This window comes from Manduca sexta, chromosome 27, assembly GCF_014839805.1.
Source record: "Manduca sexta isolate Smith_Timp_Sample1 chromosome 27, JHU_Msex_v1.0, whole genome shotgun sequence".
NCBI classification, from domain to species: domain Eukaryota; kingdom Metazoa; phylum Arthropoda; class Insecta; order Lepidoptera; family Sphingidae; genus Manduca; species Manduca sexta.
In genome coordinates this window covers 12,831,633-12,852,942 of record NC_051141.1, presented here as the reverse complement: position 1 = coordinate 12,852,942, position 21,310 = coordinate 12,831,633, and the positions used below count along the sequence as shown (strand labels likewise).

Sequence of the window (21,310 nt, the reverse complement as noted above, 5' to 3'; positions counted from 1 at the left end):
TGAATGACGAGACGAGCTTGCCGTACGCCTGATGGTAAGCGTTACAACCGCCCATAAACAGTAGAAACACCATCCAACGCCTTGAATTACAAAGTATTGTTTGGTATTCCACTGCGCTCGCCATCCTGAGCCATAAGATGTTAAGTCTCATTATGTCCAGTACTTACGCTGGCTACGATGTCCTTCAAACCGGAACACAACCGTGACTACACACTGCTGCTTGGTGGCAGAAATAGACATTGCGGTGGTAACTACCCAAGCGAACTGTCACATATGAGAGACCTACCACCAGTTATCAACTGTTGAACTGGACACAAAACACAATATTGCATTTAAAAATATGGAGCAGTATGAATTATTTTTTCGTCGCTGAGCAGCCGTGTATTGAATAGCCTGTCAATACAAATCTCTGCCACCTATAAAAACTTACTTGAAACTTTGACTTATCGGATGCGCAACACCTAAGTCCGCCCCATTAAGAATGCAAAGTCTTCCAAACGTCGATAGAAAATTATAATATATAAAACCGTGACAAAATTCCGAAATCCAGTTTTATTTCGATGTCTAACGTTCGTGTAAACATAAGTTAAGGTAACTGAATATCACCGACTTTGGGTACTACGTGATTAGCCAAAGAACGAAGACTAATTTTAGCTTCGTAGGTTTTACGAAAATGCGAAAAATATGGAAGTTGTATATATAGAGAATTTCCCGTCCTCACTCCCACCACTACAACTGCTGTAAGCCAGGATCAGCATACAGCAGCAGCACGCGTTTTATAACACCGACCCAAACCAATTTGTCAGTATCCCGCAACGATACTAATCAAACAGAAAGATAGGGAGGAATTGTAAGTATTTACTTATTTACGTTTTAAATAGTATACCATAAAGCGTACACTGCTTTGTTTAGTTTATATAGTATTTACATATATTTGAGCCAATACAGGGAACGAACTGACTATGTCTCGTTACAATGTCAGCTACTTACCCGCTCCACTAGAAATAGTCGTTCAACTATTTCTCATATCATTGAATGTTCATATTATGTGAGACCGTTGTGTCAATATTATTTTACATGTAACGCACCAGTCTGTGTGATTGTTTATTAAAATAATGTATTACAGCTTCTTTTACATGGCCATGTTTAAATAACATCACGCTGTGTCCTTGACTGGGGGGACAGAAAGTGAAACAATTATGTATCTATTTATTGAATGCATACACAACCATGTCGAAAGTGTTACAACAGTATTTCAAATTGGTTCATAAATTGAACGATATAAAAAATTAAGAGGCATGCACGTGGACACTTTATTTATTTATATTCGATCATAATCAAAATCCAATGGTTTGAGGTGTTTTATTAGGTATCGTTACAGGTGAGAATATTATGTAAGTTTTTTATAAACAATGAATAAACGATACAGATGTGACAAAATTTCATTTATAAGTAAGCGTTTTCAGTCACAACGCGACGTTTTTCTATTAGTCGTGTCTTTTTTAACATTACTTGTAGGTGAGCGTTTTAAGCGCTCGCGTCCCTTGCAAAATTAATTCCCCATGCTGAGAGCAACCCACTAACGGGTTACGACCCTCGGCTCAGGACAGCCTCTGGGAGAGGATGAGCCATCAAAGATTAGGGAGACAGCGCGTCTTGCGGAAAGGGATTGTGGCACGTCATTAAACCAACGTCACAACATCGCTTATAGTATACTTTAACTTTTCGATAGAGAATTGTTTCGTTCAAATTAAAAACAAACACACCCAAAACACTCAAATCTTTTTGTATTTTGTCCGGTCGACCATTGTACTGTGTATTCTATAATTAATATAATCGTTCGCCACGTGCCTATTTTATCTTGTTACCACAGCACAATCTGTATTCATTTCAGTGGCATCACAATTCTTATTTATGTCACGGCGAAGTAATAAATTTAACAATTGTTCGTCACAAAATCGTTAGTGATACTAGTTGCATACATCTGTTATTAACGAAAATCATTATGCTGGGGCTGGCGCGGAGCAGCAGAACTTTTGCAACCTGATTGTTGGAATAGAGTAGTAGTATCGTATGATTGATTTTATACATATTTAATTATTACATATAAAAATATGTAATAGAAAATAATAAGAAAAATAAATTATGCTGTGAAATAACCATCAAAAGTCATTGTGAAATAAAGAAGTTATTCGTATTTAAAATATTGTTGTAAACATAAGTGGGTGCGCGGTAAGGTTGTCGCGCTATCTCTCTCAAGCACGCAGCATTATTGCACGCACAGTGATGTCAAAGTTTGCTATTACTGTTGACAGCTACCCGTTCCACCAAATTTTAAGCCCTTATAACTCATGTACATTGCCTGGATTTTGAAAATTCTTTTCATTACATTTTGGATGATTTACATTTTTGATAAATGTGTTTGAAAAAGTCATTTACTAGCCTATTGATTACAATTTCGCAAATTACTGTACTTTGTCAGAGTTGCTTACTACGCATGTTGTTATCGAAGACAGGATCGTAATGGTCACGCTTTTTAAAAATTTCTACGCGCCTTTTCAGAATAGTACCATTTAAAAGTTATTTGGATGGAATTATTCCCCAACAACTAAAGTGTTCCTTTGGTTAACTAAAATGGACTGACATGGTTAAACCCAAATGGCGTTTTAATTCTATAAAATTTAAGTACTTTGCCATTATCCTGATTGTTCGTGGCAATTTTTTTACATACATGTTCCCTAATTATTTACATCATTAATTATAAAGTTATAAATCTGTCGAACAAATATTATGTTATATGTGTACTGGCCATTTAGGGCCTTTATGTTTAATGTTTTGGAACAGCGTGCGTAGTTTCTCTTGAGTTATGTCGAATGACTTACTCAGTCGTTATTCAGCGTAGAAACTCGATACACGCTACACCGCGCAGGGTCACGTCTTTTATATCCCAGTTAAATAAAACTCATAGACAAAAAAAGTTTCCAAAATAATTTTCCAAAGTACCCTGCTTGATGCTTCCAGTAAATTAAATTAGAACCGGTAAAAACATTTTCGCAGAACGCCGGCTCGGCTGCAAGGTCGAGTAAAACGATATCTTTATAATACGTACAGACAACAGGTAAAAAATATATATGCGTAAATAAAATATTATAACTTTTTCCTGTTCAACTTGATACACGACTAAAGTTATGAATTAACATATCGTAAACTGATTTCTCATAATTCGGGCGCATAATAACGCTAAAGGAAAACTTTAAGCAGTTATCCACAATCTATGTGTTTTACAATGTTGCAAAATATCAAAAGAATCTATGAGTCACGGCCATTCAAAACTTAATTTAGCGTATTACCGTTCTCATTTTGTAAACTGTTCATTCAAGCATTCAACAGGCCCCAGCGGTCGACGAGCCAGCTGTGTATCGATAGTCGCGGGTTCGTGCTCAGCACCAAGTATGTTTACCTAATCCCCAAAAAAAATCTTGTACCGTTTCTGGTACATTAGGCACAAAAAGTCGTAGTTCTCTGTACCCATGACGCACGCGTTGTATCTCAACTTAAGGTCATCTCTATCTGTGCCTGTTCGGTGCACATCATATTTTATCACTACCTATTATTTATCAAGTTTATATATTGTCCGTCCAATACGCCTATTATTCAGAAACATTATTTATTTGGCATGTACAATAATTACTTTATTTTGTCACTCTTATTTGATAAGTCGCCATTATCGAGAGCAACTCGATGTTTAATCACTATAACGTGTTAATATTTTGTATACTTACTAATTACTCATATTTTGTCACCATTTTTTAACAAGTGTCAGAATTTTGTGTAATTATAGACACAAATATATTATAATAAGCTATTGTTGTTTTATAATATAATAATACTATTACGCTTAATCTGCAGCAGTGGACAGAGGCGCAACCGGCCTTCATCAAGTGTGCTAACAGTATTTTTGTACTATTATGACATATATAATAAACCTCTCGCCACGTCAGTTGTAAAACTGATATAGGATAGATCAAGTGAGTTAAATATAGGGAAATAAATTATATTTACTTCTACACGTAGTCTAACCAAAAGGTCTAAAGCTAAACTTCACAGACTTCGGGTCACATTTTAAATTTATTTAATTAAATTTCATTATAGTTAAGATACATTAGAACATAAGTAAATAACAGGCAAATTATACTTTTAGACTCTTAAATAAACCAAAACCCTATAAAATATAAATGTTGTCTGACTGCTAGTAAATCATTCGAAACACTGCCAAGTCCACGGGGACTTTCTTGCTAAAGTTATTAAATATTTCCGAGTATCATCCAGAGACGCCACAGCGCCTAAATCTAAGGTTAAAATTACTTGTTTTAAGGGACGCGGCATTAAGCCCAGATTTAAAACGTGTTTTAACCATTAGCTGTGACGCATACAGCGATAAGTGTCACGAAAATGTAATATATTTACTGATACGGGTACGACTACATTAAACGGGGTGAATTGAATCAGCAGGTGAAAATAATGAAAACTTTGATTTAGATTATTGCAAAGATAAACCGACTATATATACAAACACATTTTAGGCTGAATCTAAGTTAAGAATGATAAGAATATCCAATTTTAAAGTGATTGCAGTTCAGTAAATTTATATGCTTAATAATCTGAAAATAAATTGCGATCGTTTACGTCCTGTAGTTTCTATCCACCTCGGTATACAGTACAATTTATTGTAGCCATAAAACATATAGTTACCTGTTAGTAATATAGAAGTTTACAAAGATTAAGCTTAACGAATTTACGATAACGTCGCGCCGTGGAAAATGGAGGATGGGCTAATCCGTTTGTACCTGTCGCGGGTCAATGGTATACAGACTCATGGGTCTTCGACGGAGTAAAGAAAAATGTTGTTAAGCCCTCGCGAGAAGGGGAAATATATAAAAGTGAACGTCGGGTGGGCGCGCGACTCAGTCGCACCGCGGTCACAACGTAGTAGCGGCCGACTTGAGCGACTCGAGTAACAACCACGCCGAGCCACTTAGGTTAGATCCCGTGGTAACGTATCGAAGAGTCGTTGATGAGCAATTGGCAGGTTGCTAATAGGCGGTGGTGATCTGTGGTGGGCTGAGTGCCTACTCGCGTATCGCTCGCAACTCGGAGGGTTAGTCGGCCGCCGACGGGCGCGACTCTTTGCCTGCGTGCCGCTCGCGACGCCCGCGCCCGCGCTCTCTTCGTGCTTGCCGCATGACTCCCGCTTAACTTACAACCGCCTTCGACATCACCACTACAAAAACAAACACCACTTTCAATGAGGTTAGTATTATACTATTATTTATTCCTAAATAACTATTTTGTTCTCTTTCAACTACCTTCATTTGCTTTGCGATATATTTTGTGTTCCTACTTGTATTTTTTATTAAACGGTGTCTAGTAATTGAAACTTTATTTAATAGGTAAAAAATTGTTATGAAACAATTTTCCAATTAGGTTCGTAAGAATACTTAATAATTTTGAGTAAATTAGAAATCATCTTGTTGTTTTGTTAATTCCTACTTTTATAATATCTGGTACATATTATGATAATATTAATGGCTGCTCGCTCGTTCTATTTGTATTCCACATAAGTGTTTTGACAGTTATGATAGCAATAAAAAGCCTATTTGTTTAAATATTGAAGCAACCAGCGATCATTTCAAATGTTTTATACCTAGAAAATTTTAATGGTTCATCAAAATATGTTTACTTAGTAAAATAAGACGCTCTTTGCTCTTGTTTAGTAAAAGGCGTGAAAAAGTAATTTGGTATTGTAATTATTAGTGTCGTTCGTATTAAATTTTCAATATGTGGATAGTTTTATTAAGATAACGTATCCGCTGTCAAGGATAACAAAGTTATTAAACAAACAAATAGCCATTTGTACGTCTATATCAGTGACCATCACGAGTGTTTTACGCATTCTTTACCTAATACCTACGTGCGTTTGTAATGATGTATTATTATAATAAAATATGAAATATTATTATAATATAATAATATATGATTCATATTTATAATAAAAAAAATATTTGTATCGCTAAAATAAAAGACATCAGAAGTCGTGTGGATTTGATGATTTACATTATAAACAAAGCAAAATGGAATTAAAGCGATCGCTCGGCGGTCATCGGACACGGCTGCGCTTCACCTACGAAGCCCATTTCGCTAGTTATTAATTTTCATATTCAAGTCATTAGCAGGGGAGTAACGCCTATCGTTCAGTCGTGTTGATTAGGGATTAATCTCCGGTGGTAAAATTAGAAGCGCTCAGAGCCGGGAAGCACCACGTACTAAACACGCATGCCTATTTTGTGTAAGAAATGCAGGTACAACCCGGCGCCTTGATTTCGACTATAATCGATACACGTTATCATAATATAAAATCTTTGCGCACCATTTCCACTCTGATATTGGATATTGAACTAGTGTTTAGAAAATTAGCTTTGCCCGCGGCTTTGCATGCCTGTATCGTATGAGGTTCGATAATTATTATGATTAATCCCCTTTGTACCTTCTGAAGTGGAATTTTATAAAATCTGCCCTTATCTTAAGCTAAATGCCAATTTCTTGGTTTCTGTAATTTCTTGATTTCGAGACGAATGAATCTGTGATTTGTCGTTAATGTATGAATTGATAAAGATCAGAGAAGAAGGTTATCAATATAAGATAATAATAGTTTTAGATACGCGCGACGTGTAGTTAAATAAGTATTTCTAGTAAAACGCCTTAGAAGCGCGTAATAAAATAAAACTCATGTTTATTTTTTTAAACTGATATCACTTATTATGTAAAAAAGTAGCTGCTATTTCTCATATCAATCCTATCATAACACCAAATTCAGTAGAAGTTTTACTTAAAATTGTATAGTAAGCAAATATTTGACTGCAATTTTTCTTTTATTAAATATGACAGGCGTCTGATATTTCGTGTGCGCCAGAACTTAGCACCTCTACCTGTTTATTGGAGTGGTCATTGTTAACGAGTATTCAATCTCATATTCTTTATCAAACCATGGTATTCTTGAGAACAAAGCGATTAGCAAAATGTGACGGCGCATGGTCCCGGAAGTCCTGTGGTGAGGTTCGAGGTAACTAAATTTCGTAAGACAGTTTTAAAATCTTCGCCTTTCCGGCCACAACACCGTGATAAGTACAAAATATGCAGTATTTTAATATATAGGTACTATAGATACTTAACAAAATATTTTTGCTTACTTTTATGACCATTCCATATTTCCATCCTCAAATTCGTAAATTTAAAAAATAAACCTGTAAATTTTATAAGCACTAATCCGTTAAATACCACGCAAAACCACGTGTAAAATTCCATGACGATACACAATTAATATTGAATTATGGTTATTCAGCAAAAAATGAGTTTCTTAGAAATCGATCAAATCGAATTCTAACCGCATTGACGCATAGAACTGATGTCTCTTAGGGAAAGATGAAGACCAAAATAACAATCTAATTACGAAATTAGCTTTATAAGAGTCTCGTCACGAACTCATTTATTTGTTTGTGTTTCTGAACCAAATCTTACCAATAAATATTACGTAGCGATTTAACTATTCATTATAAATTTTTCACTTTCCTAAGGTCAAATGTTTGGGATTCAACGCAATAAATAATAATGCAATCATCCCTATTCCGTCTACGAGGCCGAATCCGTCTTTTTGCAATCACGGGAATTCTAATCGAAAGAAAGCTTTGATAGCCGTATAGAAAATTGGGGATTTTCTATTATTTTACCTATATGACAATCAAAGCTGCCTTTCAATTAGATCGCCGGTAATTGCAGAAAGGCGGCTATGCCCCATGTAAAGAGAATAGGTCCCCCTGACTTATATTATATCAAAATAATCCTCGTCTTAATGAAACCATACCGTGTAGCCTTACTCCAATTAGAAAGCCCATGCCCTGCAACGGAACAACACTACAAAACACAATACGACTTGAGTAACACAATAATAGTGTTGTACATTGTGTAGATAATGTAACTGAAACTAATATTAAGTATTTGCGGTTCAAAATACAGCCAGGAAGGAATGCAATTGCACGTAGGTCATATTACCTGCTCAATACCTCAAATTGAGTAGACGATCACAATACTAAGTTTTAATTTAGTATTGTGATCGTCGATCGAATTAAATTCCAATATATAAAAAATTTACTTTCCCAATCATTTTCGGGTTCTTTAAAGTTTACGCTTCGAACCACGCGTAACTACACTTAATCAATGGTCATATTATATATAGTTACGACGCGGTGTCACACCATGGAATACAACCTACGTAATTGCACCATCTATATTTTGACTTTGCGTTAGTAAATGAAACCACATACCCGTTTTTACCTCCGCTAAGATGCGCTAAAAATTATCCAGGGAATAACTAATATTTTCCACAAATATCCGAGTTTCAGTTTTTCCATAATTTTCTAGTCAGGCCGAATATGATGTGTGCGCGATTGTATTTCTAATTAAAAGTGTGATGTCTCTGTCTCGAAACTCTTAGAGTAGTAGTATTTTCTGATATTTATTTAGATTTTTGTTTATTTTAAATGTACATTTTGATAAACTTATTGTAAACTGTTACTGCCATGAAAATATGTATGTAAATTGGTTTAGTAAAGTAATTTCAAAATGACCCTGTATAAGTACAACACGAGACATCATTCCTAAGAGGTGTTTACATTTCTGGAAGTACGAATACATTAGATTTAAATGTTCTTTAGCATGAAGTTCATTTGAAACGTGGAGATTATATGCATGGCCAGGGGAACCATTCCACTGCTGGGATATACAAATAAGTTTTCACAAATATAAAATTCATAATAATTGCCATAGAATAAACGTCGAAATTTAGTGGAAAGTGACATGTGGGCTGTTTGGTAGTGTCAATATAGAAACTGACCATTACCTAGTACCAACTATCAACAAGTGTGGCGTCATGTTACCGGAACACGCGAATTAAATTTATCACCTATCGCAAATTTAAGCTTTGCGAAGTCGCCGATATGTGCGTGCGACGTCAAGGTATGTGTCGTTCATTATTGTAACCTGCGAATAAGATTGTATAAGAAATAAAAATACGGTACAAAATATATCATTGCACCTATGTAATTGAAATAAACTAGCCCGATTACTAGGAAGAAAACATGGTAATAAAACTAATTGTAACTTATATAAGTGATCACACACAATATATTACGTTTTACATGTGCCCCGATGTTAACTTCGCATAGAATAGTGATGATGGATCCATCTCAAACCTTTCAACGTACTCTTCAAACAGATATTCCAGATTAACTTAAATCGAAGATTATTTGAAATAACCTTTTCTTCACATATAAATAATTTCTAATAAAAAAAAACTTATATCCTATTGCAGTTAGTAATAGACTATTTGGAAATACAGTTTTACTTTTAGTCCACTACTACCATCTCCTTATAAACAAGGTGGACAATCCGACCACGTTAGAACAAGTGGGTCTAGCTTGCATTCCGGCTCGATTTCTGGTCGGGGCGGAGAGCGCAGATGGTCCACGTCGGCGCAGAAGGATGTTCGCGGCGCCACGAGGGGTGCGCACGCACCGCGGTGTTGCGGCGCCTACCGCCCGCGCCGTCGCACTACTCAACGCTATGCACGCTCAACACGCAGATCTAGACCTTTTTCATGACAAACCCCGCCATATATATAATGTAATTAAGCTGTTCCTAGATAGTTTATAATAAGTGCACATAGTATATGTATAGGTATTAAGTTTTTAATAATTTAATTTTAGTTAAGAAATAATGATATCCTTTGTTTTATAGAGTTTATATTTGTTAAATTTTATGTTTAAAATTTTTGTTAATGAAAATGTAAGTGTTTTGGTGTCAGTACTGTAAACTTACATTAATTTGTGATAAATAAATAAATAAATAAATAAATAAAAAACTTAACAAAACTTTAAAAATAAATTATTGTTTTCTTTGAATGTATTTCGATTGACATGTAGTATTCACCTACCTCACCAATCGTTAAAAACCATTGGAAATATATATTTTTTTTAAGGTACTAAGTACGGATAGTATGCCTTCAGATCTTGGAAATTTGAAAGGGGATACATGTGCTGTTGTTCGTATTAATTAGACAATTCTTCAATGGAATATTTATGTTAGTTATATGAATACTTGTTGATTAACCGTGCAGTTACGTGCGGGGCATGTGGGCGGCTGGCTTAAACAGTATTTTTTGTTTATAGTTTGTTTTGTTAGAAGAAAATAAAATGTGTAGCAAAATTTGTAAGATTCTTTTTTTGAAATTCAACAATATATATTTTAAAAGACTTTTCGTACAAATAATAAACCACTGCGCACTTTTTTTGGTAAAAAAACCTTGCCTATAGCACTTTTAATGCACGAAAAGACATGGTTGGAGTCTAGACTAGTAATATAAATAGTCCATTCAATTATTATATTACATTAAAATAATTGTTAATAGTCGGTTCCGGTGTCACGCGAAGGTTTCCTGCCCCTTTCTCACTGCTTTAACTGAAAATATTCGTTTGCATGCAGCATGCAACATAGCAAATGTACTAATCAAAGGGCAAAACAATTTTATATAAAGAGCTGTCATTTTTGTATTACATATATTCACTCACGGCTTTTATGTCCCAGAGGTAGGCTGACGTAAAGTTAGTTCACTCATATTTCGATATTTTTATTTTGTTGATTGGAGGCGACCCTATCGACATAGATCACACAAAATTCTTAATTCAGGGCTGATACTAAGCAGAAAAATATTGTTCGGGTAATATGACCGAACACCTTAGTTAGCATAAATGGACGCGGCGCATTTACGTAAAAATTGTATTTGGCAATAGCGCTGTAGTTGTAAAACAACCGATTACCGGGGCGGTCGAGTTCAGTCCTCGGTATCTTAACATTAATCTAACATTATCTTAACATTGAACATTAACTTAACATTAAACCTTAACTTTAAGAGTGACGAACATTTGCAAACATTAATTGGTGAGAGACATTAAATAAGTTATCAAAACTCAATGCTCTCTTATTAATTACACATTGCACCTTCGCTATTTACTCGTACAAACATAAAAATGGATAAAATAATGGTTGTCTGCTCCCTGGATCAGGAGGTGGGGATCGAACCACAGACTTTAACACGATAATTGTAATCCAACTGCGTCACCGAAACAGTTTATATTATTTCCAATTACTAATAGATCATAGTCAATATGATATATCATTGTATTCCAAAGTTTTAACAGAGTGAGACGATAACGCTGTTTATAGACGAAAACTAAGCTTAGCTTAGCTTGCCTAGCTAAGAACACAAATACACAGCCTACTTTACATAATTTGCAGTGTACACGAAAAAATCAGCTATGTAAGCTAAGCTTCACACATAGCTATTCACATAGCTTAGCTTTGGGCCTTCAAACCGCATAAAACGCAGATGAATTTTTTAGAAGTCTCGACTACTACATGTTTTATTTCTATTACTCCTAAGTATGAATTTGTTAACAGGGGTGATATGTAATAATTATACAGTTATTTTACGTTGAAACAGAATGCTTAATGTTTCACTTGAAAATTAATTTATTTCTATGTGAATATTACCAGATACGCGGTGACTTTTCTCTAGTACTCGTATTGGAGATTGAATTGAGTGAATATTAGACAAAAAATAATTTAAACAGAGTTTCTTCCTTTGACGCCAGAAGGGATTCTCCAATTATTACAATACATGTAAGACAATTGTAAAAGAAATACCTCAAACCTATTTATTCTTCATATTACATGACCATTAACCGCTAGATGTTCAATATATCGCAAGGTCTTAGAAGATATTTTGTATTAATAGTGAATTTTTATCATTGCATCAATTCACACAATCACGACTAACCAAGATCACGGACTGAAGTTGTATCGAGTACCTTACAAATTACAATAAAGCAGACCACTGCCTCTTCTCCTTATATTGGCAATAACAATATAATAATGATCCCTAAGGACTAGCGATAGCGAAGCGGTAAATACAACTTCCGAACAAAGAACGCAAGTTCAATCCGCAGGGCACTCACCTCTGAATCTACGTATTCATTATATATCACTCGCCTTCAACAATGTAAGGAAATCTGCATACTTTAAAGTTCTCCATAAAAGATTTAAAGGCATGCGACATCGACTAATAAGAATTCGGGAAGGTGGACAAAGCTGTCATTAGTAGAATGGGCCCGTGGGTACCTAATATTGTTAGTAGTATTATTCCGTATTTCATGTAATCTCACAGAAAAATGGTACAATCTCTGATAACTCCACTAACAATGAGTAATTATTTCATTAAGATATTTTATCTAGAAATATGATATGAGCTATTATTATTCCTCCAATACATTTGTATACATACATAATTACTCTTAATAACAAAAATAATTGAATTCTAGCTGTTGTTTATTTCATTTGTAAATGGATATTTAAAAATGAAATAAACAACATGCTAAAGGTGTTTATATAGGTACGCCTTTGCTTGATTATCGGACGTAGTCACAAACTTCCGAAATTTTATTGACATTATTTCAAAATTTACCAGAAAATTTATTGATATCTATTACAATTGGTGTCCTTGTGAATATAATACATCGAAAACAGCTCCTGGATGGACTGCGTCATCACTAATACCTCTATCTTTACGATCATAAAAATGTCTATATTTTCTGAGCGTAATCCATCCCATCATCGTAAAATTGACGCTCGGTAATAAAAGCATCCGTGTTCTATAAAGCATCAACTTCGCAATGCATTACACTCAATGCTGTGTCTATACATTTATAACAATCACAGTCGCAGTGTTCTATCACATAATGTAAGCTTAATTTAAAAATAACATGTTCATAATAATATCGCTATTACATAAGACTATATTACTTTACCCAGGCAATGAAAATATAAAGAATCAGACAGAATACATGGACACCAGCCTTTTAATCTTTATTGTATTCGGTTATGGTACTTAATCGATTCAAACAAGATTTATTGAATACCTACATAATTCATTGTGTACATTTTATATTTTCTTCTAATAATCATGAATACTTTATTTTACACATGCTTTTAATAAACATGTTTACTACCTTCCTACATCAAGAAACAAACGATGCAAATTGTATCTATTTTATAACATTACTTATAAATGCCACATGTCCGTACTGCGTTGATCTAATAAGTTCTAAAATGCGTAAGTCAAACCGGCGGACACGTCATTTGCGCAGAAACTGATTGCATTAAGAGTTGACTACATGAAAATTATACGGCTACTAACTGCAACCATCAAGCATTAGACTTATAACAACGTAGGTGCCTGATTGGGCGAAGTGAAACTAATCGTGATATAACAATAAATATGAACGAAAACATATTTCATAACACAACTTGAGATACTATTCTTATCAGACATAACAACGTAACTAGAAATGCGGCTGTCTGTTTCAATTGAACAATATTTCACGTCTATTGATTCGACTGCAGATTCATCAACTCCAACGTATAAATTTAGTTAACGTTTTCTAATTTAAAATATTCAGTTATAATTTTAAATCGTCAATAACTTGCCGTAGATTCTTATTAAAAAGGCCAACATATGTATAATTGAGTTCAAATTTAAGTAGAATCGTGACGCAGTCAATGTAGAACGCATTTGTTTTAATGCAATAAACGGTGCCAACAATCAGTATTATTAATATTGTAGATACGATGCATTCAAATGATGGATCTCGGCCATTAGGCAATATAATTTGTTACTACATCGTTTCTTGTCTATGTTTCTGATCGTTCTGAATAGGAATCATCTAAAATAGGTACTATTGAATCAATATAGCCATCTGTAGTTTTCCGGCGCAGCGGCCTGTTTTATATGCTTTAACATTATAGTACACTTACAATTTTGTTAAATATACATGTACATTACATTACGTTCTTATTTATTCATATTTTAAATCTACATTAATGCAGAAAAATATTTATTATCATAATTATATTATACTTAATCTTTTTTATCTGAACACAAATATCTTACTAGTTTAAAAAGTTACTAGGCAAAACAAATTGCGTTAAATATAATTTAATAGCGAACTGCGCAATGTTATCTTTTGATAACCAACTAATATTTGAAGTGCTTTTTATTTTCCATAAAATAAATTGAATAGATAAGAAAGTTTAAAAGGAGCATGTTCTACTGATATAGATGAAGAAAAATGTAACTAAACGTGACATTGAAATTATTCAATTTTATGTCTGAAATGTTTACAATATGGTGGCGGTAATGACAGTTTTGTTCTCTCGTGGGTGCTCGCATGCCCCGGTAACCTACTACGTGTTCAGTTCCGTGAAATGTACGCAAGATAACCCTGTGAATTTATAATAAATGCACAAGGTTCTCCTTCAGTTATTCCAACACGAAATCATAATTTAATCAAAGTTTGTGTATACCACTGAATCTATAAACGCGAGCCTATTACATGAAATAAACACGTTCCTTAGTTTTTATCAGCTTAGGGCCGTCTTATTAAAAATTAATCTCATCTTTGAGTAGGATCTCAAGTAGACATTTTATGTTTTGAATTATTTAATAAAGAAAAACTAAGTTGACATTTAAGAATTTGTTCTCAGTTGAGTAGTAGATATTTAATCGACCAAACTTAGTTGTCAAAATCTGTCATATGCCACAGCATATTCAAATATCATTATTAATATGTTTATATCGGTTTATTAAAGAACGACGATCTTAAGATGCTGACTTTAATTTGACAGTGTCTCAGCTAATATCGCACTTCAGAACGAAATTGAGCTGCATTTATTAATTCGGCCCTAATTGTCGCTTGTTGCCCTGGTTTGAGTTAACCGTTGCTCTGGTGGATATTGGTAGCGCCCATCATGTTTGGATCACAGGGATTGCCTATATTTTATGATGCGGTGTTTTTCAGTAATCTTGAACAATATTTTGTTATACGCCAGCAATTGCCACTCAATAAAAAAATATGATCAGTCAATAAAATAATTCCCGCCACATTTGGATACATCATACTGTTGATTGCCGATGGATATATTTCAAAAGAAAAAGAAAATGTTTAATAAAATATAGACTACATGCTATCTAAGATATTATTTCGCCATAAAATCAAAGCTATTTAAGAATGATAAATGGTATAATTTCCCAGATAAACTGCTGTGTGATTGTATCGTAAGTAAATTATTAAGTAGGTAATTATGGCCCGCGGCTACTCAAGCATAAAATCGCACGATGTAGGTGATTCTAATTATATCCCGTCAGCAATTCGTCTCTGCACTCTCGTAGACCCCTATGTGGTGCGTGTCCAAAATCGGCAAACAATTTACACTAAATCTAGGCACCAATTTTTAAAATCTAAGCTAAATTAAATCAGTATATTCGGGCCTAAATATGCTCACACACCCCTACGCACTATTATCTCAATATACTAATATAATTTATCTATAAATCGAAACCCATAAGACTGGCAGCCAGACTTCAAAACACTGTGAGCTCACTTTTTATTTTTTCTAAATATTGTATAAGTTTATTATGTATTATATATATATATATATATATATATATATATATATATATATATATATATATATATATATATATATATATATTTTACTGATTTTTCGGAAGACTCACACCTCAGTCCGCCCGGTGATCACGAAGACTGCAGTCTTCGAAACGTCGGAAGGAAATAAGAAAATATAAAAAACTGCGATAAAATCCTAAAACTAGTTTTATTTCAATGTCTAACATTCGCGTAAACATAAATCATTAGACTACTACATATATCTACATAATATTCGTGCTAGATGTGAAGTTTTGATTTGATGAGATTAATTGTAGATTCACTCGCTTGGTACAAAATGTGTCACGGTTTACTCCACTAACAAAGTTATTCCCAAATTGAGCACATCCTCTTGAGAAATTAATCCGATGACGCCTCAGTTCAAACTAGGCATCTGTTTTGTACGCTTATCTGGCTGTACGTAAACAATAACTATACCTACCGTTTTCGTGTATTATAATTATAAATATTTACTAGTTCTTTATCAATTGACATATAGATATTGTTATGTCCCTACTTTATTATATCACGAGTAGTTAACTCAAGTCTTAAGCTTAGAGTGTCAGCGATCAACCAAAACAAATTGAACCCCGCAGTACAATAATCGAACCAGTGCCCAATGTTGCCATGCTTGAATAATTATGAAATTTACGATTACGTAATAGGTAATCCAAAATTTTGTAATTATTAAAGGATATTATTTCCATTACCAAACAACTGTAGTCCAAGATAAGACAAATGCATTAAAGATTTTATTTCATATCTATCGCAATTCAGTCAAAATACAATATAAATCTGACTCAGGAAATTGTATTCAACATACTTCTGGAGTTTGCAGTGACTAATCGACTCTAAACTCGATTAGTACTCGACGCCGCGCTATGTAGGACCTTCACAGTAATTGTCGTCAGAACTCTGTTAAATTCTTAAGACTTTCTCAAAGTGCCCCTTAAAAGACGACTGTTTCTTTAGTTCGTACATAAGACTACCGTATATATGTATAATATGAATCGTGCGACTCTGGCATTTTGCGACATCCCATAGATGAATAATTATAAGTGATATTCGAAAACTACGCTAGATATTAGCACAACTACCTGTTCATTAAGTGGCATTCTAAAGCGCTTACTAAAGTGTACATCGCCTGTTCAAGATCCGCGAGCGGTGCATTTTGCCATATATAATGCCAGATTATAGCCGCGCCGACACGTCGGACACATCCGATCTGCAAGCACAATGATTATCACGTAACAGGGAAACAAAACCGCATGAAACCTCCATAATCATGGGGACTTAGGGCTAAAGGAAAAAGAATATGAGCCGTACGTCATACTTCGCATATTCCGTAATAATTTATAATATTAAATATACAATAGGTATATCCATATGAAACTTCTTACTAGTTCAAAACATAAACCGGGTAATTTCCTCCAATCAATTTTAAACATTGATAAAACCTTTTAACTGGCTAGAACTAGTTTTAGAAAGTAGACTTTCAAGGAGAAATGCACCTACATAAAACTCGTATCGTGTAATACTGAGTAGCCGATATCAAGCGCAGGGTAATAAGGGCAATCCATTACGGATATCAAAACTGCATAGATGCTAGTGCAGGAATGAGCAAAATGAACCGCGACAACTTTCCAATGCGTTTTTACGTAAAGTGACAGAGCAATCTAGAATATATTTGCATAACTCTCCACAAGCGGCTGACCGGAGCCGACGCAGGGTCTAGCGGTGGTTATGCACCACACCCGTAACCAACTTTACTACTGAACGACCGAGTAGCATTTACTATCACAAACAGTACGATACATAGGTCGTTGCCGACTTCCTTCAGTGCACTCATTGCGCTATGCAGTTTCATTAAACCGACGGCTAATTCGAATATGGTGCTCGTCTATTCGCCCGACAGCAGCAAGAGTTTGTTATTCCGTCGATTGAATAATTTTGTCACATATTTACAGGATAAATGTGTTCCACCATCTGTTGCAAAACAACATTAATAGATTAGTTGTACGAGCGACAGTAGGCCGGCGTTCGGCGCGCGTGTTTAATGAGTCAACCGGTAATGGACAGTATCACTAGGTCCGTCAAATAATTTGAAACTTTATTACTGTAGCCTATAGAAATACACCCGTTTTCGTTTTTATTAAATGAAATAGTTTGAAGTTACAATTATAATTTTAGTTCGTGAAAATGATCTTTCGGTGTTATCCTATAATTTAAAAAGTCGTTTGGTCGCACTTGCAACAAAAAAAAAATTTTAAAGAGGGCGTGCCACATAATTTTTCATATGGCACCAAGTTACCCCAGTTTCTGGTAACTGTGTAATGTAGCAATAAACTCAAATTATGAACCTAATTTAAACACCACGTGCCAAAAAATATTATTTTTAAAAGTAGATGAATATTAAGTTGCATGCGATTATACCAATTAAACATTGTGTTATACCTATTAATTAGTAAGTAAATAATATTGCCTCTTAATTATGTAGTTTAGGGAAAGGTGATTTTAATTATTTTTTTGCCACAAACTTCATAAACAGTTTGGGAATGGAACGCGGACTGAGCGTCTGTAGGAAGATAATAGTCCGGTCAATTTAGACATTGACCCTCGCAAAAATTCCCAGTGAGCTGAAAATTTGCATAGATGTTAGTGACACTATTGTTATGAAATTGTGAAAAGTCCCCATCGATCCCATGTCTGCAAAATTTTTTATTCAAGGTCAAAGGTTGCAAAAATTGGGTTTTTTTTATTTTTCAGCGAAACGGTTAGTTTTATGATAAAATATGTCAAACAAAAATTGTAGATCATACAATTATCTACAAAATTGTCCTTACACATTTTTCCATAACACTAACCATTTTTGAGAAACAACAATTACAAAATTTTCTTATGCTGTATTTGTAACCTTTGACCTTGAATAAAAAATTTTGCAGACATGGGATCGATGGGGACTTTTCACAATTTCATAATAACGGTGTCCCTAACATCTATGTAAATTTTCAGCTTTCTGGGAATTAATGCAAGGTTAACCCTATTTTTGGGCTAAATTGACCGGACTATAATGTCACAGCGCCAGTACCGCGTCGCACTCGTTCTTAAAAAATATCTTTAAAATTATACATGTATACCTTTTTTGTTTTTAAAAGAACGTAATGGCTTAAATAAAAAATTCTTGATTTTCTTCATTGTTTATCCCTAATAATATAATTGGTAGATATAGCATTGTACTTACAAACTACAATGACCGACATACACGTTTCTTTCAAGGATAAACCGTTCGTACTTTCTACTTTAATGGTATTCTGTTTAGACTACACGTTTTGCATTAAACACATTGTTTTCCATATAATTTTGTTACTCGCAAAATATTTAGTAACAAATTATTTACCAGCGCTGAATAACACAAGACAGCTTTAATTTTCACGAAGTAGTGCCAGTAATACAAGTGCATTAAGCAATCCGTTTGGTTTCAGTGGGGACGCCGAGTACATCGCAACTAATTACAACATGAGGAGCAACGTGAAGTAAGTGCATTTTTTCCACTTTATACACCGCATTTTAGACATGATTTCATTATTACAACAATTTTTATTGTTTTGTGAACGCTCGTTAGTAAAAATATTGTGGATAAAGCAAATTATACTTGTATCAAGATACAAGCTCAATAGTAAGCATTTTGGCAGGAGCGGAAGTACCAATAATATTGAAATATGTTAAAATACTAACCGCCTTATTCGTAGAAGTTATTTATCTAAGGACGGAGTATTGCCGCGATACAAGTCTATTTCCCAGTTTTGTTCATCTGACAGCCAACTAGATTAAAGTTGTATCTCAATATTAGCCAATCACAACGGCCCTATATCTACGCACTGCGAAGGCTGCCATGCCGTCAGCACTAAGAAACGAACTTGTTATCACAGCGATACTCCGTCCTTAGATAAAGAACGCCTATAAATAAGGGGGTAAATATTTATTTTGAAAAATCTTTGTAACAATTCATTGTTGCATTTTTAAAAATCTGGAAACGGTTTAATGATTTGTTCAAAATATTGTATTTATACTGCACCTATTATGATATTGTGTTAAATATATGATCAATGTTCCATCAAATCTAATGTATGTCAGCTTGCTTCGAAGTGGTTATTGTTATAAAAGATATAAGTACTAATATAATGATTTTAGTTTAACACGCTATACTGAAATTAGTTTTTGGTGTATAGGGGCTTTTGAATCCGGTTATATTTAAAGTTTTTATTTTTTCTTAGCTATAAAACATTTAATTGGTATCAATACGGAGAGAATTATTGTCATTCTATTTGATTTTTAAGAGTTTCCTTGTACATATTCTAAGTTCAAGGTCAAACAACGATAATATTATTAATAAGTAGAATTTTAAGGCAATACCGAACCCAACATGAAAATAATCATCTAAATCCTATTTAATTTTGAGGAGTTCCTCTCTACATCTTCGTTATCCAAGGTCCAATACCAATGAAATTAAAACGGGACCCTACGCCAAAAAAATAATTATACTATCGCTTAAAAACTATTTTTAAAATGACGACGAATAAAGTAGCGTTATCCTATAAAGTCGGTTCAAAATCCGACCCACGTTACTAATTACGACCTCTACATAACATTAAAATTATAAAAGATCACGAGGACGCGTGTTTATAACAAAATATCGTCCTTATATTGTGTGCTTGTTTTTAAACCAGTATAAAGAATTCTTAGCTATTAATAGGTACAAGTTGTTACCTTTAGATTTTTATTTTCGTTAAAACCAAACTTGAAAACTAAACTTTTCCTTCTTTAATATACTAAAAATGCCCAAAAAACGATATTTATTTATTTATTCTCTAAAACGCTTAATTGATTTTATTGCGAATACGACACTTATCAAATTATCTACGGTAATAACAAATATTATATGAATTTTAACACGTGTGTTGTGGATAGGTATCCTATACAGTTAATTATTGACATAAGCTATGCACAAAAAATCTACACGTAAACAATACAATTAATACTAACGCAACTTCATTAAATTTATTTCAATTATATACAATGCATTGAGAGCGACTTGCACACTAGAAGACTGGCGAAAATCCAACAAAAGCTAAATTGTAATGGCTTAGAAGTTAAAGGTTAGGACACGAGCTAAATAGTTTATTCAAATAATTCTAATAAGAAATTTCACACTATCGATGCCTTATATTTTGTCTATTGGTAAACCTTTAGGATTACCGAGGCTATTTACAACAATTATTTTAAATTGTGTGTATAAATAATTCGATTGCAATTCTTTTTTATAATTATAGACAACCATTTTATAAACTATAATGTTAGAAATAATGGAATAAGCAAAATCATTATATCAATTATACAATAACAAAGTTATAATTACTTCAAAATATGAATTGTAAACGTAATAAGTGATAAATAATAATTAAAAGAGATCTAATACATTATACTTACCATTCATAAATAAAATTGCTGCCAGATAACAGTGTCAAATATGTGGGGTTAAATATTAAAAGTAATTAATGATTACAAGATATATTTGAAGTCAAGGGACAAATCTGCCTCCTAGTGTTTTTTTTTGTGTCCCTCTACTTAATTGCATTGCT

General features: G+C 33.8%; 1 protein-coding gene and 1 long non-coding RNA gene across 3 annotated transcripts in view; one reads left to right on the top strand and one right to left on the bottom strand.

Moving 5' to 3' along the window:
* LOC119190835 overlaps positions 1 to 21,310 on the bottom strand; it is a 43,265-nt gene that overhangs the window by 4,355 nt on the left and 17,600 nt on the right. The gene's annotated exons all lie outside the window — the stretch shown is intronic.
* The window catches only part of LOC115455761 (neprilysin-2), a 50,280-nt gene continuing 33,922 nt past the window's right edge, over positions 4,953 to 21,310 (top strand). For both annotated transcript variants that reach the window (XM_037443890.1, XM_030184446.2), the window contains exons 1-2: positions 4,953 to 5,310; positions 19,154 to 19,204. In XM_037443890.1, coding sequence (XP_037299787.1) covers positions 5,306 to 5,310; positions 19,154 to 19,204 — 56 coding nt within the window. In that variant the 5' untranslated portion in view covers positions 4,953 to 5,305. The remainder of the gene's footprint in view (positions 5,311 to 19,153; positions 19,205 to 21,310) is intronic.